Raw genomic sequence first — 21,969 nt, 5'->3', positions numbered from 1 at the left:
CATCTAGAAACATGAGCTTCTGCAATGTGAATGGTTTCTGCTGTCTTTCAGGTGGTAAATGTGTCGAGGCTGGAGGGAGATGACAATCCTGTACAGCTCATCTACTTTGTGGAGGATCAAGATGGAGAAAGACTCAGTGCAGTCAAGTCTTCGGACCTGATTAACAAGATGGACCTCCAGAGAGCAGCCATCATCTTGGGTTACCGAATTCAAGGTGCCATTGCCCAGCGTAAGTGCCTGAGGTGTTGTCGTCTGTGCTGTGCTGTGCTGGGCTCCAAAGCCAGGCTCATTCTGACAGTGAGCTCTGAATGTAAAGCATTCCGATGTGTGTATAACCCTGATGGTGAAGTGCCAGTTGTTAAAATTCATTCACCAAGACCTTCTTTATTTGGATTTCAATTGCTTGTAGGTTTAGCCTCCACTGCTGTTTTTTCTACCTAGCATTTTGTAGGTGGGATGTTATAATGATTTATAGTACATCAAATTTAATATCTGTCCCTCATTCCTGTACTACTTCTTTTTTTATAAATTTTGTCTGAGGCAAAATAATGTGTTTGCTCTGTATTTATTCCAAAATCTTCTGTGTCATATTTTGAACATTGGCGGGGACAGTGAGTCATGCAGGAAGCTGGGAGGTGCACCCTGAATTTATTGGCTTCCTTCAGAGTCTTTTAACACAAAGAAGTCCTTGATCCTTCCCCTTTTCAGTCCTGTTTCTCTCCCACCTATCCTCACGTCACTCCACAGTGTAGACAGAGGTATTTTGAAGTTTCTTTATTATTGTTGGAAGGTTTCACTCCTGCCTGCCTGGCCCTGGCTGCTGTCAGTAGTTTCCTTTCCACCTCACAGATTTGTTTGCTTTTTTTTTTTTTTTTTTTTGAGATGGAGTCTCACTCTGTCACCAGGCTGGAGTGCAGTGGCGTGATCTCGGCTCACTGCAACCTCTGCCTCCTGGGTTCAAGTGATTCTCCTGCCTCAGCCTCCCAAGTAGCTGGGACTACAGGAGCGCACCACCATGCCCAGCTAATTTTTGTATTATTAGTGGAGACGGGGTTTCACCATGTTGGCCCGGATGGTCTCGATCTCTTGACCTTGTGCTCTGCCCGCCTCGGCCTCCCAAAGTGCTGGGATTACTGCAAGTGTGAGCCACTGCGCCCGGACCCACCTCACAGATTTTGAGTATTTAAAATTGAAGAAAAAGGAGGCACATGGAAGAGTGTATTTTTCTAAATAGTCCTCTATGGTGTGAATCAGATTCCTCTTTTTTTTTTTTTTTTTGAGAAAGCGTCTTGCTCTGTCACCCGGGCTGGAGTGCAGTGGCTTGATCATAGCTCACTGCAGCCTCAAACTCCTGGGCTCAGGTGATCCTCCTGCCTCAGCCTCCTGAGTAGCTAGGACCACAGTCACCACCACTACACCCAGCGATTTTTTTCTTATTATCTGTAGAGACAGGGTCTTGCCATGTTGCCTAGGCTGGTCTTGAACCCCTGGCTCAAGCGATCCTCCCACCTTGACCTCCCAAGGTGTTGGAATCCCAACCATGAGCCACCACGCCTCTTTTAATGTCAGTGTTTTTCCTTTGTGATCCTGCAAGCAGTCTTGGTAAGAGAATGGTGAAACTTGCTCCCAGCAATAAAAGGAGAGGTAAATGTTTAGAGGGAATTCAGCATCAGAGAATACAGAAAAATCTTTATGGAGAACATGTAGGAGATAAAGACAATTTTAAAAAAATGATAGCTTTTAAATTATCCTTGATAGTAGAAGGTTTTTATGAAATCTGTACTTGTCCCTGGAGACCAACCAAGATGAGAGCTGATGGGCATAATTTCTCTATTTTATGGAAGATGATGGGAGGGTTTAAGCAAATAACCATTGGCAGTTTGTGTTTGTGTATGTGAGATATGATCACATATTGATGTGTTCTCCTCCAAAGCAGTGAGCAAAAAATAGCAAAAGCACTTCGTTACAGTTCTTCATATATGCGATTCCTGATTGTAGGAGACGTGCCCTACTCCAGCCAAGCACTTGACATTTTAAACAGCTAATTGCAATAGAATATGGGCACCTTTCAGATCTGATCTTGCACCTCTTTTCCTCAGTTTTGTACCGAAAACCACGTGGGTAAAGATCCTGGGATCTCAGGGCTGGCGATTGAAGGAAGCCTCAGCCAACACCAGGGATAGCCCAAAGGCAGCCCCAGGACACTGGTGTCAGGGCCCAGTTTGATCAACCTCTGCCTCATCAGGGTTTTCCTAGGTTAGAGTAAGAAGAGGGCAGGTGTGGTGGCTCACACCTGTAATCTCAGCACTTTGGGAGACAGAGGCAGGAGGATCATTTGAGCCCAGGAGTTCAAGACCAGCCTGGGAAACATAGCAAGACCCCATCTCTACAAATAATAATAATTATAATAAGCTAGCTGGGCATGGTGGGGCATGCCTGTGGTCCCAGTTACTTGGGGGGTCTGAGGCAGGAGGATCACCTGAGCCCAGGAGGTCGCGGCTGCAAGTGAGCTTGATTGTGCCACCACATTCTAGCCTGAGTGATAGAGTGAGACCCTATCTCAAAAAGAAAGAAAAAAAACAACCACACCCACAAAAGAACTAAAAAGAGTGTCCAGTTGTCTCAGCTTCTCAGTTTGATTCTGTCCCTACTTCTATATTGTCCGTTGCTTTTATGCAAAATGAGCTACATATATTAACTATATTCAGCCCAAATTAAAAAACACAAGTTTTTCACACTTTGTTGCTTTTTACCACATCCCATGCAGCCTGTGCTATAATCTGTGCTTCTTTCCCTGGTGCATTTGATTTAGAATGCTTGCTCCCTCCCTTGCCACTCCCTTAGGTGTCTAAACCCAAAGTTAAACCAGCACCAAGAACGCTTTTTGTTATTACGTCTTTGAGCAGATACCTTTTGATCCCATAGCAGGTGTTAACCATCATAGGATATGAAAGGAGCATAAGACTTAGTCCCTGCCCATGACAACTAAGATGTTTTTGAAAAGACAAGATTTGGCGTCAAGACCGGATGAATGAGTGCAGAAGCGTAGCACTTCATGGATTATCCATTTTTATAACAGGAAGCATTTTAAATGAGCAATAAGGCACCATGTGCAAAACAAAGAGCTAGTGAAGGACATTAAGTGGCCGAGGAGTTGAAGTGCATCTGTCCTATGCCGTGAAAGAGGAGTGGGGGCCGGGTGGGGTGGGAGTGGCAGCAGGGTGGGGAGTGGCGGATCCAAAATGAGTAAGATTTGCTTCGTGTAAAAGTGGACAACTGGTAGCTTAAATGATGCCATTTCGATGAGTCATGTTTCAAAGGTTTAGGGAGAGACACAGGTGGGGCAATGAAGGCAGTGCCTATGGGACGCTTATTAGGACTTCAGTTTCCAAATTAACACACTGAAGCTTCATTTTGGAAAACATAAGCATCATCTTCCTTCTTTTTTTATTGCAGTAAAATATACATCAAGAAATGTACCAATTTAACGCTTTTAAATGTATACTTCAGTGGCATTCAGTACATTCACAAGGCTGTGTAACCATCACCACTATCCATTTCCAGAATTTCATCATCATTCCAAGCAGAAGCTTTCTATGAGTTTTTTTCTAGATACCTCATATAGGTAGAATCATACATTTTGTCCTTTTGTGACTGGCTTGTTCCATTATCATGATGTTTTCAAGGTTCATCTGTGCAGCAGCATGTATAGAATTTCCTTCCCTTTTAAAGCTGAACGATATTCCATTGTATGGCTATACTACATTTTGTTCATTCATTCATCTGTGGATGGGCATTTGAGTTCTTTTCATCTTTTAGGCTGTCGTGAATAGTGCTGCTACGAACATCAGCATCTCTTTGTCATTTTTCATTGCTGAAGGGGAAACGACCAGTTGCACTGGTGCGCATGTCGTATCTCCTTACTCTGTTTTGCTTTGTGTTTGGCACTAGTGCAATATGAAATTATTCGGTGATTCATTTACTTGATCATTTCTCCTTTCCCCCACTAGGACTTAAGCACCTCAAGGGATTTCGCTTGTTCATGGTTGAGTCCCAACTTACAAACTGTGTCCAGCACACTTAATAAACATTTGTGAACATGAGAAACTTGGAGTAGTGAGGGAAGGGAGAAAGAGATGAAGGGTTTTCTTCCATAAACTCCTAGTTGAGATGCATGTGCTTTATGTGATCTAGGAGGGTGTGAGTCCTGCGGTACTTGATGCAGCGGGCAGGACTGTGTTCTGGAGACACAGCTGTTTTTCTCTCCACTTTTGAAGAGAACTGCCTTTGTACAAAGTTGTGCAGAACCAGTTTTGGTGTGGAAATATCCTGCAGTGATAAGTTACGGGTGAGCTAGTAGAATAAACTGGAAATCAGGAGACCTGGAATTAACTGAGCTTTGCCATTAATTCAGCCATGTACCTTTGGATATATCCATATGTCGTTGTGATCCCTGATATATTCTAGATGTAACATTGTATGTTGTGTTTCTCTGCTGGTCACATTTCCTGTCATCAGGAGATTAGAACCTGGAACCAGCTATCTTGAGCTGGAATGTCAGGGACTTCTGAGTTTCTCATAGAAGACACGTGCAATCTAGTGCATGAGTGAAGAAGGAATTATTGAAAGACCTTCCTTGTCTGCAGCTGTCGACAGGGTGAAGAGGCCGTCTCCAGAATCCCAGAGCAACAACTTGTGGGTCATTGTTGGCGTGGTCATCCCAGTGCTGGTGGTGATGGTGATTGTTGTCATCCTCTACTGGAAACTATGCCGCACGGACAAGCTAGACTTTCAGCCTGACACTGTGGCCAACATTCAGCAGCGTCAGAAGGTAAGGGGCAGCCTCTTCCCGCAGTGTTCCTATAAGCAGTTTTGTGGGGCAGGGATAGGATGAGTTTGGGCTCTTGATACTGAAAGATGAGGAAGAGGGAGGGCTATTATGGAAATCTTCTGGCTTTAATAGTGGCATCGCTTTGCCTTTGTTTCTGCTTCCTGAAACCCTCCTTCTGTGGTAGTAAATACAGTCCAAGAATGTGAAACTGTATAAAAGCCTAGCCATGACATGCCCTCCGGGTTCTACTATGATTTTATTTTGTATTTTTTGAGACAGAGTCTGGCTCTGTCACCCAGGCTGGAGTGCAGTGGCGTGAGCTTGGCTCACTGCAGCCTCCGCCTCCTGGGTTCAAGCGATTCTCCTGCCTCAGTCTCCGAATAGCTGAGATTACAGGCGTGTGCCACCACACCTGGCTAATGTTTGTATTTTTAGTAGAGACAGGGTTTTGCCATGTTGGCGAGGCTGGTCTCGAACTCCTGGCCTCAAAAGATCTGCCTGCCTTGGCCTCCCAAAGTGCTGGGATTACAGGCATGAGCCACCGCACCAGGCCGAATTCTGATTTATTTTACCCCTGGATATTTTCAGAGGATAGGAGCCAAGGCAGACTTTCTCAGATCTGTTTATCTATTTCGTGTACCACTCCATTGGTCAGTTGCTTTATTTTCTGTTCACCCTATTTGGAAGCCCACTTACCCACCTTGATCATTAAAAACGAACAATGCATACCTTGAACATTTTAACTTAAAATATATGAATGGACATTTATTTGCCAATCCTTCAACATATCCCAAGTCTTGTTTTGTTTTGAGTGTTGGTCTACTGAGAGGAATCGTGTTTGGTCTTTCTTACAATAAACAACACCCATGACGTGTCAGTTTCAGGTTCCAGTTTGGGTTTCTTTAGAGAAGAGCAAAGCTACCTGAATGCAAAGTTCTCTCGATTGTTTTAATACCTCCCCCCACTCCCTATCCCCTGATTTTGCAGACTTTTGAGTTAATTCACTCACACCTAATTTGACAGCAGATTTTTTAAGTAACCCCTCTTTCCTATGTCTTTCCAAAGCATTCAACTTAAGTGTTTATAGAAATAGCAATTTTCTTTTCCCACGTATGTTTCAACAGTTTCCATAGTATTCGAGGGTCACATCAGGTTTCAGAGCAAAGACATTGACTTTTGGTCAACATTGAGCTCACCTGGTGTGAGCAAAAACATGCCAGGCCTAGAGGAGCACTCACTAGTACAGCATAAGTATCAGTCAGCGTGTTTACCAAGGGAGGGGAACGTGGTAGTCAGTCCACTGTTACTAACAGTCTGCTGGATTAACATGCACTCTCTGTGGGTCTCCCAGATTTGGAGGACTCATCCTGCTTTAAAAGCTTGATAAAAACAAGCAAAAGGCAAAAAACAAAGAATAAAAGATTGCCCTATTTATTTTTAAACTTTATTTTGGTTGTCTTGGGTATGAAAAATCCTGCATATTACAAACCTAGACCTGTCGAATGGAAAAAAAAATATGCATTACTTTAAAATTTATTTTACTTTTGTAAAAGCAAAGAAAGAGTATTTGTCTTTTCATATGAATTAACAAAAAATGCAAAATATTTATTAAATTGCAAGCTTATGGCTATCAAGTACATGAAAAGCATTTTATACATTAATGTTATGTTTGTTGCCTATCTTTGTTTATTATTTATACAGTCTGCTAAGGTTCTTTTGTTGTTCTTGTTATACTGGTGAATGGCATGGGGAAACCTGGAAAAAAAGTGCTGGGTATACTAAATGATTCATAGTGTGAATTTCACTGTAATAAGATCAACAATAGGTTTGGAAATGTTTTTGTTCTGTTGAAGAGTGTTGTTACAGAGGGAGTTAACCAGTGTAGACGGTTATGTATTTAGGTCTTTTATGGGCCACATTTCCTAATGTATACACTGCCATGGAAGTCCATCTATTATCTGTAACTTCAGTAAACCATCAGAGGACAGCGTCTCTTGGGGTCAAAATGGAATATTCCCCAAGCTTTCTCCTTCTCTCACTTTTACTTCCTAAACATTTTCAAGTCCCAGATGTGGCTGTAAATCAAATGGACAGAGTTTCAGATGGAACTTCCAGCCCTTAGAGCTGCTCTTTTTCCTCCAGGGCTGCAAAGACCTGCCCATACATCCTGACAACAGGTTTACAGAAAAGGTCCTGCAGGGAGGATTCCCCAAAAGAATAACTGTCTTCTGACACTGTTAGGAGGGCCAAGCCTTGCCAGTGTTGCAGAAGCTCAGTCGTGTTTTGCTGGCACAGGAACCCGTCCTATAGATTTTGTCGTGTGTTTAAAATGGGAAAATGATGCTCTTCATTTGTTTAAAAACAAATGTCTTTAGTTCATACGTGTTTCTTTTAAGGTCATGTGGCCATAGCAAAGGGCCTCTAGCCTCGTCCTCAGGATAATGTGCAGAGATGTCACCCTCCCCTATGACTTCAAGAGCTCTGTCTCCTGCTCATGTGGCTGTTGTCTCTCTCTTCGTTCTGCTCTCCCCACCTCCTCATGCGCCTCACCACTACTCTCGGAAATCCTTCAGCAAATCCCAGAGCTGCAAACATCTGGAAACAATAAATCTGCTGACCTAAAATCCGCACCCCCCTTCCCCTCGTAACGAGAAGGAAACCTCTTCAGATTGTCTGGGAGTAGATTAATTTTGAAATATGATAGGAGGGAGAGGCCATTCTGTCTTGTTTTGAGGCACAGCCTTTGCTTATTTTCAGTAATAAGGAAGAAAACCTCATGCTTTCTTTTATCTGTATTCTCTATCTGTAGACTCAAGTCATCATTTGTTACTGTTGCCTAAAAAACTCCAGCCTGGATCCTCTTCATCATGAATGGCATTGGCTGGATGCCACTGGCCTCATGGAAACTTATTCCTTCTGATGGGGGATAGTCCACACCTCGTTATTGGTGTCAGACCAGAGCTCCTGACTGCCCTTGGTTGCTTCTAAAGGGCAGCACTTTGGGCAACCGGCTGGAGCTGCCTCAGGCACTGGGTGTCACTCACCAAACATTGAGCATTTGCTGTGAGCCACGCCAGATCCGGCTCAGTTACCAACACAAATAGCACGCGATCTCTGCATTCCAGGACTTTAGCAAGGGAGAAGGACGAGCCATCCGAAAGCAGACATCCAGGAGTATAAGGATGTCTGGAGAACACAGAGGAGGGGGGCACCCCATTTGCAGTGGTGGGGTACTTCTACCTTCTTCAGGGAGGTGACACCAGAGCTGAAGCTTCACGGTGGAGATGAAGGCGGGCCCAGTGGGGGAGCGGAGGGCAGCTCAGGAAGCTAGAGCAAAGGTCATAAAAAAGGGCACAGCCGAAACCCAGGTGGCAGAGAGCCAGGCCCTGGGGGGTTTTCAGGACATAGAAGGGATTGCAAATTATGCTGTAAGCAGTGGGCAAGCATTGAAAGGTTTTCAGCAGGGAGAGCAGCTTGAACACATTTGCTTTTGGAATGATCCCTTTGGGAGGCAGTATGGACAGTGGATTGAAAAGAGGCTCTGTGAGCATTTCGTTCCATCTCAGCCAAGGTCAGCTGGTTCCCTATGGTTGCTGTTTGATTCTCTGCAAAGGTCGCCTGTCACACCTAACGTGTAGGTGGTCTCAGTTCACCCACAGCTGGCCGACCGTGCCGGGTGTCGCCTGTGGGTGGGAGAATCTGGGAGCCCTGCTCTCCCAAACTCTGGGACCACAGGGTTACGGGAGTGCCCGTGTGGGGCTGCACTGAAGACAAACAGATGGCAATAACTTTGCCTTGTCTTCACCTCCTAAATGGAAACAGCATGGTGGTTGTGGTGACTTTTCACAAATGACATCAATCAGGTAATAAATGTTTACAATGGCACTCGCTACATGGTGGCAAATTTTTATTCAGACACTTTTGGGATTTGCTCTGTGTTTCTGCTGTCATCTCAACTCCTTCCCAGGGGCTCTGGCTAACCCGAATACCGTGGGCTTCACTGCGTTTTGTGCCACCTGGGCTGTATTGTATTTATGGCCCACGTGTTCACATTCATCAGGCGTCTCTCTCATTACTTGGCTGACCTGCCCACCAGTCAGTCTCCTTGGCTTGTTGGTGACGTATTCCGGTGGGGCACAGACACTGTGGCCTGTTCCCTCTGTGATATATCAAAGAGAGAAAGAACAAAAGAGCCATCCTTCTTCAGAAATAACTCGGTCCTAATATGAATATTGAACACTCTCATTAATCTTGATTCTTCTTTTATAAAATACTGATTAAACGTATGCTGCATGTGGGAGGGAGCTGGAGACATAGTATACCAGCCAGACTGAACTCTAGGTTCTATTTTAAAAGAAGTGGAAAAACTAGAAAAAGTGATCTGGCAAGTAGAGATGAGACAAAAGAAGGTAATTATCTAAGGGAGGAGGGGCAGTGTTCCCTCTAGGTTTTCCTTCTGTGTGTAGATGGCTTTTGTTTTGTGCATAATACGCACAGACTGGTTGCCAAATTTCTATTGGTATAGAAGGTGATGACTCACTCAGTTTGTGAGAAGTGCAAGGATCTAATGGATGTATTTAAAGACGTTGGTCAGAATCAACAGTAAGCCAAGAGGACTTGTATATTTCATTTATGACACGTGCCGTTTTCTTGGTTACCCAGAAAAAAAACCAGTCAGTTTGGTACTTCAGTTGAGCGTTTTGAAGTTCATTTGGTCATCAGCTATTTCTTGAGGGACCCTGTGTCGCATCTTGTTGTTGACTTAACAAAATATTGTATCTAAATTCTTATTTATAACTCTGATGCCTTAGAATTCTTAGCTGTATATTAACTGCTCGATGTTTCATCAATCAACAGTAATAATAATGCTGTCAGCATCATTTGTAGGGTACTTTGGCATTTATGAAGCATTTTCATGAATACTGTCATGTTTCTTTCCTACATGGGCCCTGAGCGTACGTGAGGGAAGACATTTAGGTACCTAGGCTTGGGCTACGTAGACCGCCCTATAGAGGCAATACTGTTGGTATTTTTATGTTGTTCACTTTGGAGACCTCTACTTAGGGGAGGCCATCTGTAGCTCCTTTTCCAGTTTTGGTAAAGCAAACCACCTAACTTGTTAAAAACAAAGCAAAACAGTTGCCCAGTCATTAGAGGCATTCACTTTCTTACTGGGAAGTATACCAAAAAGGATTTCAGCAAGGTTTATTAAATGATGGAGGTGATGATTAAATGACTGTTTAGTATATCTGTTTTCTTTCACTTAGAGGCACCTTGTTTGTAGTTAAATGAGGTGCTGCTGGGGTAAAAGCAACCCCATAAAATTGGAAATCGCTCCTGTTAGGATTTTTATCATCAGCTGTGAATAAGTGGCATCCAATATCAATTTTCTCAGGCATCTGAAAAAGGCTTGACAGATGGACATTTGAGAATTATATAGATGGATTAGTATTTCATTTCAAGAAGAAAATAATATTTATAATTATATATTTCGTAAATTAGGACCGCATGTCAAAGTCTGAGAAAGGAATCATCTTAATCACGCAGAACGGATTTTTTAATGTGCAGGAGGGTTACCTCTTAGCCTGCCTAATTTTTCATCTACCCATACATACATCAATGATTTGCTTTCAAGAGAGCAGTTGAATCTTTGTGGAAATTTACAACAAAAGGAAAAAATATTTGACTAGTAAGTGTGGGGTTTAGAAAAGACACATAGATGATTGCTGTTAAGTACATTATGGTAGAATCCAAACGTGTTGCTGTGTAGTTGATCTTAAATCCAGTAAGTACACAGGGACAACAAATAAACCAGCAGAGAAAGGGGTCATGGACCAGTGAACAAGTGCCTTGCATTCAAGCAACCTGGACACAGATGTGCAGTATCCAGTAATCAATCATTTGAAAGAAGTGAACGAAAGTATCCTGCAAGTCTGAGTAATTGTGCAGGAAAGTATACAGTATTAACTCAGCTCTCCCTTATTTGTTCTTTTGAAGTTGTAATTTTGATCTTTCGGAAGTAAACATGGACCTTTTCACCCCTTTTTCCTTTTAATACAAAATACGTTGTTAAGACCCCAACTGAGTCCCCGTGGACAAGGGTGCCTGCCAGGCTTTCATTCCTGAGGATGGTGAGCTCACGGAAAGCGTATGCATTGTGGCACCTTGGGTTTTCCACACGCTGCTGAACAGATCTTGAAGATTACAGTTGTCACATAGACAGATAAAGCACAGAGCCCTGCCATGAGTTTGTCCCCTGGATGAAATGAGACAATGCCCTTGGCATTTCTCACTGCCGTCCTCTTCCCTGTTCTTCTTGGATTCTTCTGCGGGAGTGAACTGTTCTTCAATGGCTGGGAGATGGTCGAGGGGAAGCTATGAAATAAAACCCTCACTGCTGCTGCTGCTGCTGCTGCTGCTGCCGCTGCTGCCGCTGCTGCCGCTGCTGCCGCTGCTGCTGCCGCCTCTTCTACAGAATATCTAAGTTCACAGTTTCCCAACGTGGAACGAATTGTCCTATTTCATGGCTGTATTTCTCTCTCAGTTCTTTAAGAGAGAAAGCAAACCATACCACAAATTTATTGTGCCTTGATTGACCAAGACCAGCATTTTGAATTGTGATTTTATTTGATGTTCCCGAGGTTTCTACATCTCTGGGCAGAGCACCACAGGAAGCTGCTGCATGGATGACAGGCGGGCCTCTCTTCTGTAAAGTGGGAGGACTTGGGAAAGGGAAGGTGGGAGGGGGAGCCAGCATGCTGCCCGGACCACAGGCACATGCTGGACAGCTCTCAGGAAAATCACTAGTGTAGGGAGGACTTGTACAGAGGTGTGCATCTGGAATGATCCCTGTAAAAGGGCTGCCTGCTCCTAGAAAACTGTGTGTCTGCTGCCCGGGGTTTGGGTAGACCAGTTGAAACTCAGGGTGCTAGTCCATGGGTCACAGATGAGAAAATAAACGTATTTTATTTAAATACGTTTTAAATACATGTGTTTAAAGAAACATCTAATGATGAATTTATTTTATGTAAATAAATATTTAATAATTAATTTAAATAATTTACACAAGTGCTTAATAAATTTACTTTAAATAAATATTTAATAATAAATAGGCCAGGCGTGGTGGCTCATGCCTGTAATGCCAGCACTTTGGGAAGCTGAAGCAGGCGGATCACCTAAGGTCAGGAGTTTGAGACCAGCCTGGCCAACATGGTGAAACCCCATCTGTAATAAAAAATATATATATACATAAAAGTTAGCCAGACGTGGTGGTGCACGCCTGTAGTCCCAGCTAGTTGGGAGGCTGAGGCAGGAGAATTGCTTGAACCCAGGAGGTGGAGGTTGCAGTAAGCCGACATCGTACCATTGTATTCCAGCCTGGGCAACAGAGTGAGACTCCATCTCAAAAAAAAATCATAATAAATACATTTACTTAAATAAATCATAATAAATACATTTATTTAAATAAATAATAATGGGCATGCAGTGGAACAACAGGTTTGGGTTTGTCATTTGCAAAAGGCTGAGGGGCTGTTATGCTCATGAACTGCTGAAGTGGTGGAGTGGTCTACTCCTGTAACAGGAGCTCTTTAATCAGAAAACAGAGGAAGTCAGCTTTTGCCTTTTGTTTCATTTTTGTAAACTGTGTTTACTGTAAGTTTTGTCCCCCTCTGCTGGCATAAATCATTATTGCAGATGACATTCCTTCTACCCATTGATCCGAGAATTTCAGCTTATAAAAGATGTTAAGGCCGGTCTCAGTGGCTCACGTCTATAGTCCCAGCACTTTGGGAGGCTGAGGCAGGAGGATTGCTTGAGCCCTGGAGTTCAAGATCAGCTGGGCAATGTAGCAAGATCCTGTCTCTACAAAAAAATTTTAAAATATTAGCCAGGCGTGATGGCACATGTCTGTGGTCCCAGCTCCTTGGGAGGCTCAGGTGGGAGGATTGCTTGGTCTTGGGAGATTGAGGCTGCAGTGAGCTGAGATTGTGCTACTGCACTCCAGCCTGGGTGACAGAGCGAGACCACATCAAATGAAAAAAAAAAGACCTTAGGTCACAGACCTAAGCCACTGATGTTGTCACTCATTTGTGCATAAAGTTAGCACAAATAAGACAAAGCCTTTTGTTTCTGTGTGTAATAATATATTGTCTAAAATCACTCCTTAGATCTGTTTGGCCTTTGTCTTTTGACTGACAGTACTCTGTAGGGGTGTGTGTGTGAGTGGAAAAACTCAAACCATGCTTCTCCTCTGCTCTCACACCACACAACAGTCAACACAGGAGACTTCTGTGACCGAATTTGGGGGGGGCTTTCCTCACACACCAAGCAGCAGTTATCAGCTGGGTGTCCTTGAATTCAGTTCCGACACTGTCCACTGGGAGGTAGCCTCAGATCCTACAGGTGGAGGGCTCAGTCCCCAAGACTGTCCTCCTCCACCTGCACCCATCACAAGTGTAGGTCTCCAGAACTTCTGACCGACTGGCTTCAAGTTGAGGTTCCCACCATCGCTTTTTGGGTTTGATTAATTTGCTAGAGCAGTTCACAGGACTTGGGGAAACATTTTTGTTTACCAGTTTATCACAAAGGATATGTTAACAGAAAAACCAGACTCTGTAAAATATCTTAAAGAGGTTTATTCCAAGCCAGTATGAGTGACCATGGCCCTGAGAAAGCACGAGCCCAAGAAGCTGTGAGTAAATGGCCCAAGGCGGTCAGATTACAATTTGGGTTGATACGGTTGACGTTGCATCTGGCTGGGGCCATCGTTGTGGGTGGTAAAGGCCAAGACAGCTGCAGGTAAAGAAAGGCAGATTTATTAGAGAATTTATGAAGATAATGTTGCAAGGGTGCAGTGGCCAGCACAGCAGAGAAGGGGCTGTCGGGCAAGAGACAGGGGCAGGAGGGAAGTTTTATGGGTCATGCTGCTGGGGCTATGAGCAGAATGAGGTGTTTGGAAACAGGATATCATGCCAGCAGGTTGTCTGTGATAAGCCATTTCTCAGAACAATTGTTCTGCCCTACGTGGGACCCCTTCCGCATTGTTACTTATCAGGACTCCACATATACATTTTTTTTATTATTTTTTTTTAAGACAGAGTTTTGTTCTTGTCCCCCTGGAGTACAATGGTGGATTACAATCCACCTGGAGTACAAGGCTGGAGTACAATGGTGGATTACAATCCACCTGGAGTACAAGGCTGGAGTACAATGGTTCGATCTCAGCTCACCACAGCCTCCGCCTCCCTGGTTCAAGCTATTCTCCTGCCTCAGCCTCCTGAGTAGCTGGGATTACAGGCACGTGCCACCACGCCCGTCTAATTTTGTATTTTTAGTAGAGACGGGGTTTCTCCCTGTTAGTCAGGCTGGTCTCAAACTTCCGACCTTAGGTGATCCACGCGGCTCGGCCTCCCAAAGTGTTGGGATTACAGGCGTAAGCCACTGTGCCCGGCCCTCCACATAAACATTTTAAGGAGACAGGAGTTACGGGAGAAGAAATAACCCAATACATAGAAGCTCGGCCTGAAAGGGCGGGATATCTTGAAGTGAGGGGCTTACAAGTCATAGGTGTGTTTCAGGATTCTTTAGTTGGCAATTGGTTGAGAGAGTTAAGTTTTGTCTAAAGACCGAAAGTCACTTCAAAGGAATGTTTAAGTTAAGATAAGGGGTCTGCTGTCTGCCATGTGATGCTATACCAGAGTCAGGTTAGAAAGTAAGCCACATTACAGCGGGTTAATTAAACAAAAACAAAAACAATTTAACCAGATTTTATTGTTCGTAGGGTGTGACTTAACACTCCTTTGCATGGCTTTAGGTCTTGTTTATAATTTAGTATCTTATTACCACAAAGAATCTGTTCTATCTGTCTTATAATCTCGGTTTTAATATTAATGCTGGTCAGTTTTGCCTAAACTCTACAAGGGAAGGGCTGTAATGATGCATGTCCCACCTCCCTTCCTGCTACGGCCAAGAACTCAGTTTTTCAGGTTTCTCTGAAGTCCCTTTGGCCAAGAGGGGGCCTGTTCAGTAGGTTGGGGACTTAGGATTTTATTCTTAGTTTACAGATATTACAAAGCGCAAGCGCACAGATAAAGAGATGCAAAGGGTGAGGTATGGGGGGAATTGGGGGTACAGAGCTTCTGTGCCCTCCGTGGGGGTGCTACCTTCCAGGAACCTCCACAGTCTTCAGCCTTCCAGAAGCTCCCTGGACCCTGCCCTTTTGCGTTTTTCAGGAGGCTGCTTTACATAGGCCTGTTTGGCTATGGTGATCAACTTAACCATTGGCTATTGGTGATCAACTTAACTTTCAGCCCCTCTCCCCTCCCTGAAGGTTGGGGGGTGGGGCTGAATGCCCTGACCCTTGTATCATGCCTGGGGCTCTGTGGTGAGCAGCCCCTATCCTGCAGCTACCTCGGGGCTGCTGGCCATCAGTCAACTCACTAGCCTGCAAAAAGACATCCTCAGGAGACTCCACGTATTTTAGGAGGTGTACGCCAGGAAGCGGGGATGAAGACCAGAGAAGTGTTTCAGAGTGTCACTGTGTGGATGTGGAATATGCCTGGGCAGGAGGGAAGGCTTCGGTTTGCTTTTGGCATTCCATGGAGGAGACCCCTTGGGACGACCATTGCTGTGCAGTTTATTTCCCTGTGCTTTGCAAGCTTGAATTAAGGAAACTGTTAATACCCTGGCACTTTTCATGTCATCAGAAATACTGTTATTGTCCACATTTCTGCATACCTTGGAGGGTCTTTCCAAGGGCACAGTGGCTCACACCTGTAATCCTTGCACTTTGGGCAGCCAAGGTGGTTGAATCACTGGAGACCAGGAGTTTGAGACCAGCCTGGGCAACATAGTGAGACCCCATCTCTACTAAAAATACCAAAAAATTACCCCTGGCATGGTGGCGTGCACCCTTAATCTCAGCTACTTGGGAGGCTGAGGCAGGAGAATCACTTGAACCCGGGAGGCAGAGGTTGTAGTCAGCTGAGATTGTACCACTGCACTCCAGCCTGGGTGATGGAGCCAGACTGTCTTAAGAAAAAAAAAAAAAAAAAGAAATGTGAACAATAACAAATGGCTTTTTTTTTTTTTTTTTTTTTTTGAGATGGAGTCTTACTCTTTCACCCAGGCTGGAGTGCAGTGGCGCGATCTCAGCTTACTGAAATCTCCAACTCCCAGGTTGAAGTGATTCTCCTGCCTCACCTTCCCGAGTAGCTGGGATTACAGGTGTGCACCACCATACCATGTCTGGCTAATTTTTTATTTTTTTAGTGGGGACGGGGTTTCACCACGTTGGCCAGGCTGGTCTCGAACTCCTGACCTCAGGTGATCTGCCCGATTCAGCCTCCTGAAATGCTGGGATTACAGATGTGAGCCACCGTGCCCAGCCAACAAATAGCATGTTTGATGACATAATATCTTACCACAGCTCTAGAAGCTGAGGCCTGGCATCCCTAGTTGCAGGCTCAGGGGTCTGTCATGGGTTTGGTGTGGGGTGATGCTTGTATCCCTGGAGAGGAATCCTGCATCCACTGGTTTGAGTGGGGCACGTTTTTGAAGAGCCCTTTCTCCTTCGGTTTTGTGCCCCATTACTTCTTTTGACCACTTCTTTCTAGAAATTCTTTGTTCCCTTTGCTTCTACTACATGGAACTTTCCAAATTCTTCTGTTTCTTTGAAATCACATTCTATTTTCTTCCTTGCTTCCTTTTTCTCTTCTTAGCCCCAAACTATTAGATGTTCTCCAACACTTTATCCACAGAATCTGTATTTATGTTGAAAAACTCAGCTCCCCTACCTGTCACCTTTATGTGGGTGGTTCTTGAAGTCACATCTGAGCCTGCAAGTTCCCCCAGGCTATGGTTCCCCACCTCCAGCTATACCAAGCTGACATCCTTTGGGGCCTCAAATTAAGCGTGTTTGAAATGAAACCTGTCATTTTGTCTCGAGCCATCATTCCTATATGACTCGCCTCTTTCCCTTAACGTCACTTTCATGCTTCACGATGCCCCTGCCCAAAAATTCACGTCCTCATTGGCTTCTTTCTCTTCCTTTGCCTCTCTTATCTATTTGGCTTCTAGGTCTTTCTGCCTGATCCCTAGAGCTGTTCATTCCTTCCCATGTTCACTGCTAAGATTTGGGGCTCATGTCTTTGTGGTTTTATGCGCATGGCCAGGCTCTCTTCCTGCTTCCTTGGTGTCCTATGTGCTTGTATTTTAGAAATCTGCCTGTTTAGAAATGTTTAGTGGTTTTCTGATTTCCCAGAGGGCCAGCTCCAGAAGCTGGCATTTTTGGAGTCATCCATATACAGATTGGACTTTTCTCTCGTGCTCCTATGCTCTGACCCATCTAGCATAGCCAATGTGATTTCTTCCCAGTCCTCAGTGTTCTCTGGTTCCTGATATGATCTAGAACATTCTCTTTGTAGCCTCCTCTTTCTAAGTCCTGTCTGTTCTCAAGGCCTGGCTTTGGTCCCCATTACCCTATAAAGAATATCTTGCTCCTGCCACATGGCACATGGTATGCTGCTGTGACAGCAGGTCAGGTGTTGTCCTAGGGTCTAGCTATTTAATCCTTGTACTCTTGTTTAATCTTTCACAAGTGCCTGTCTTCTCCTGGAACTCTGGGTATAAACAGAACCTGGCATGCGGTCCATGTTCTAGCGATGCTTGTTGGATTGGAGTTGTGGAATTGCCAGCACAGTCTTGGGTCAGAAGTTGTGCTCCTCTCCTCAGCCTTGGATTCCGGGTTAACAATCTTGTTTGTGTGTGTGTATGTTTCAGCTGCAGATCCCTAGTGTGAAGGGCTTCGATTTTGCCAAGCAGCATCTGGGTCAGCACAATAAAGACGACATATTGATTATTCATGAGCCAGCACCACTGCCAGGACCTCTGAAGAACCACACCACGCCCTCGGAAAATGGAGACGTGCCAAGCCCCAAGTCAAAGATCCCTTCCAAGAATGTTCGTCACAGAGGAAGGTTATTATTGGGCTTTCTGTATTATTCTTTGTGGCAGAGCATGCTTCTGTTATCAGGCTGTGAGTTTCTGATGTCACAAGGGCTGATGGTGAGTGCAGCCCTGCATGTGCAGCCCAGGAGTCTGATGACTTGCCCAAAGTCACACATGAGCCCAAGAGTGTTTCCGAGCCACTCTCACGGGCTGCCAAAGAAGGCTGTGTGATTTCTTTCCCCACACGGTTGAAGATCATGAATCACTATCTGTGATGGTTTAGGGGTCCCCATCAGACTTGATTAGAGATTGACCAGCTCATGTGTATATATCCTGAGGGGAGCATGCTAGGCCTCATGGAGATAATATCAGAAATAACATAGAAGGAGTGCACAGCACATGGTACACGCTCAGCCTGTGTGGACTGCTGTGTCCATGCCTGGGTTGCCAGCAGCTGCTGTGACTTCATTGCTTTGCCTGCAGGTGACCTTCATCACATCCTCCTGTGTTTGCTTTGTTTTTCTCTGGCTGCTTATGTATGTCACCTTTGTCAGGATATCACACAAGACTCTTCACCGCCTCCTCCCTGCCTCGCTCCCCATTCCCACTCTCAAAGTATAGCACATGGAGAATTGCCTATTAGTTTTCCAGGCTACCTGGAAGCCCCTCCTCACTCTCTGACCCTGTGAGAAGGGCTGTAGCTCTGTGAAAGAAGACAGAGTTCAGAATCGGGTTTGTTAAGTTGACTTTCCATCATAGCACCGTCAGGCTTTGGCTACTGAAGCCTCCTGTTGTCAGCCTTTCTTTGAGCTTTGGAACGCCAAATCCTGATTTCCTGCTAAGAGCAAAAAAAAGTGTGTGATCGTATCAACATTTGAAACGATGTCATGATTTCTGTCTTACCAGGAAACCTACCCCAGGGGTTCTGGCCTAGTTTTAAGAGTGTAATAGATGTCAGAACATGATCTTTACAAAAGAAAATAAGTTATGTAGAGAGATGCTATTTGATTAATTATTTTGCAGGCTAAGAATAAATGGAATCATTGGGGGTTATTTAATACGCAAGTAAAATTTTGCAAAGTATTTTTTTTTTCTTGCCTGGTAGCCTTGTCATTGACATTTAGTTATGATATCTCAATGGTCTGCATGGTTAATACAATGTTTTAGCATCTTTCTGGGCACCAGAATGTCTTGGCATTCCACATCGTCATTGAAGCCAGGGAGCCAACTGATGAAGGAATTTTCCCTGGTGCAAGCTGGGTGCCACAATACTCTTGCTTTTTATATAAAGAATCAGATCTCAGTGTAAGCACCTTCCAAAGATCTGGAGTTATTTGGGGTGACTGCATAGCTACTCTAGCATCCTGAGGATTCTGCAGACCTAGTTAATCGTGAACCCCAGGTCCTGTTTGATCCAACTCATGCTAAACCCAGACTGCTGGTCCAGAAAAGACTGGGGGCCAGGGGCTGGGCCTTGAGCCCTGGTAACTGTGGGACCTTCCTCCTATCTGGCACTTAATTGTCTAGCATTTGTTGAAATGCAGCCTGCTGAGCCATTTAGTAAGCCATGTTAATCTGTCTTCAGGAGGTGACTGTGGTGTTAATGTGATCCTTGAAGACGCTGTGCTATGGAATAATTTTTTGGACCGTTTCATTTCTGCTGGTTTTGCCTGGAAGCCTGACTTCCACACACAAATTAATGGGACTTTTTCCTTTTCATTCTTTCTTGTTTCTAATATTTGCAATTCATTTTGTGTCTGCAGAGTTTCTCCCTCAGATGCTGACTCTACGGTCAGTGAAGAGTCCAGCGAGAGGGACACAGGAGATAAGACGCCGGGAGCCGTCAACGATGGCAGGTCCCACAGAGCCCCGCAGAGCGGTCTGTGACTCTTCTGGTTCTTCCCATTAAAAGTAGTCCCTATGAGAGTCCGAAGGCTAGGGCCTTACACTACTTCAAATGCTAAACCCTTAGAAAAGAAATCTGGGAAATGGAAAATTCATCATTCCTGTGGTTTCTTAGCACCAGTTGTCACCATCTAACGTGGTATTGGTGTCTGCTTTGGGGCCAGGGATTCACTGGGGTACGTCTTAAGGTTAATAGCCTCGCTTCACTTTAGTTAAGAGTCCTCACGATTTTCCTGCCCAGAGGTCAAGGAGGAAGCACACTGAAACCAGAGTCTCAAAAACTGCCCCCAGGATTCAGTAGCTTTCTTAGGAACCAATTCAAGGATTCACAACTGTCAGTCAGAGAGTTGTTTGTTTATCATAGGCCCAAGTCCATTATGTTAAGTTCTGTTCCTAGATCTTTCTTCCAGCAGGTGGTTTAGTGTGATCAGATGGTTTAGCATGTTTGCTTTGGGAGTCACAGACAGCTTCATAGGCCAGGTATAAAATGAACTTCACTCCTGTTCTAAAGGGTATGACTGTTAAGGCTGATGCACTGTAATAAAGTGGGACCCACAAGTCTCTAGACTTGGGAGCATTTTTTTGGAGTGATAGCAAGGTAGCTTGTTTTTAGTGTAATAGGTTGTATTAAATAGATGTGCTACTGCAGCTGTTGTATTTGCTGGAGGTTTATTTTTATTTAAGGATTGAATTTCAATAGTGCAAAGATCATTGGGAGGCCTCAGAATATTATTATTACTATTTTTTTTTTGAGACAGGGTCTTGCTCTATCACTGAAGCTGGAGTGCAGTGGCACAGTCCCGGCTCACTGCAGCCTCGACCTCCCAGGCTTAGGCGATCCTCCCACCTCAGTCTCCTTAGTAGCTGGGATTACAGGCCTCTGCCATCACACCTGGCTAATTTTTGTAGAGACGAGGTTTCACCGTGTTGCTCAGGCTGGTCTTGAACTCCTTGACTCAAGCGATCCATCCGCCTCGCCTTCCCAAAGTGCTGGGATTATAGGCATGAGCCACCACGCCCGGCCAGGATATTATTTTTAATAGGAATTTTTATACTTACAGTTTTTAATCATAAATTTCTCTGTATGGAAATGCAGTGCAGAGTGAACTGTATTCTAGAAATGAACAGACTGGACAGAAGCCCAAGGGCCTCTCCTCTCACTAACACGCTTGTGGCCTTGTGGGTGGCTCAGCCTTTGAGGCTCCTGTGGGGCTGCCCTGGCCTGTCCTTGTCTCCTCTCACTGACGTGCTTGTGGCCTCTCGGGTTGCTCAGCCTTCAAGGCTCCTGTGGGGCTGCACTAGCTGGTCCTTGAAGTTCCTTCCAGCTCCTTCCACTTGGTTCTTTTGTAATGTTAAGGACATCCCCTTAGAAAAAGGGAAGAGTTTTTTCTTTGGATGTGGTTTTTCAAAATCTTAAAAATTATTTAGCACCATGGTAACCGATACTGTTTCAGATAGACAGGATTAGAATCTCGTTTTGATCCTTGGAAAGAAATATTTGGGGGGGCGTGGAAAGAGCTCTGGATTTTTCCAAGTTCTGTTCATTGCTTATCTGAGAAAACCTTACTTTCAGTGCCTGCATTTAATGCCTTCTGATGGTATTACAGCCAGTATATTCTATAAGAATAACAAAAATCAAACACCACTCTCAGCATAGGCTCAGAATCCAGGTAGTAAGCATCACAGCTCTGGGACCGAGAGTTGAATGTGAAGGAAAGAAGTGAATTAGATGATTTTGTGAATATGAGAAGCTCAGATGCTGCTGTTAATTTGAAGAGATAGCAGAATCTGTACATTATTTTCATGTTGTAGAAAGATAGTTTTCTCACTATAAATATCAATTTACTTTTAGAACTTTACTTCTTGAAATAAGATAGCTTTAATGCTGCTGTGTAGGTATTTTATGGCTTGCATAGAAAATTAAATATCCCATTTTTAAATATTCTGAGTTTTTCTCCTAGCTTTCAGTTATTTTATTTTTAAAAATTTTTTGCTTTTTGAGACGGAGTCTCTTCCTGTTGCCTAGGCTGTAGGGCAGTGGTGCTATCTTGGCTCACTGCAACCTCTGCCTCCCAGGCTCAAATGATTCTCATGACTCAGCCTCCCGAGTAGCTGGGATTACAGACGTATACCACCATACCTGGCCAATTTTTGTATTTTTAGTAGAGACGGGGTTTCGCCATGTTGGCCAGGCTGTTCTTGAACTCCTGGCCTCATGTGATCTGCCCGCCTCGGCCTCCCAAAGTGCTGGGATTACAGGCGTGAGCCACCGTGTTCGGCCTGTT

At 44.4% G+C, this 21,969-nt stretch overlaps 1 protein-coding gene across 8 annotated transcripts in view; it reads left to right on the top strand.

Moving 5' to 3' along the window:
- KIAA1549 (KIAA1549 ortholog) overlaps positions 1–21,969 on the top strand; it is a 150,464-nt gene that overhangs the window by 82,663 nt on the left and 45,832 nt on the right. For all 8 annotated transcript variants that reach the window (XR_008626066.2, XR_010112656.1, XR_010112655.1 and 5 more), the window contains 4 exons: positions 52–229; positions 4,647–4,831; positions 17,612–17,808; positions 19,543–19,658. Coding sequence is in view for 5 of the 8 variants with exons in the window: in XM_024929527.5 (XP_024785295.3) it covers positions 52–229; positions 4,647–4,831; positions 17,612–17,808; positions 19,543–19,658 (676 nt within the window). In the remaining 3 variants the exon portion in view is untranslated. The remainder of the gene's footprint in view (positions 1–51; positions 230–4,646; positions 4,832–17,611; positions 17,809–19,542; positions 19,659–21,969) is intronic.

Source organism: Pan paniscus, chromosome 6 (genome assembly GCF_029289425.2).
Source record: "Pan paniscus chromosome 6, NHGRI_mPanPan1-v2.0_pri, whole genome shotgun sequence".
Classification (NCBI taxonomy): domain Eukaryota; kingdom Metazoa; phylum Chordata; class Mammalia; order Primates; family Hominidae; genus Pan; species Pan paniscus.
The sequence above is the reverse complement of the archived record's forward strand: the minus strand, read 5'-3'. Positions and strand labels throughout refer to the sequence as shown.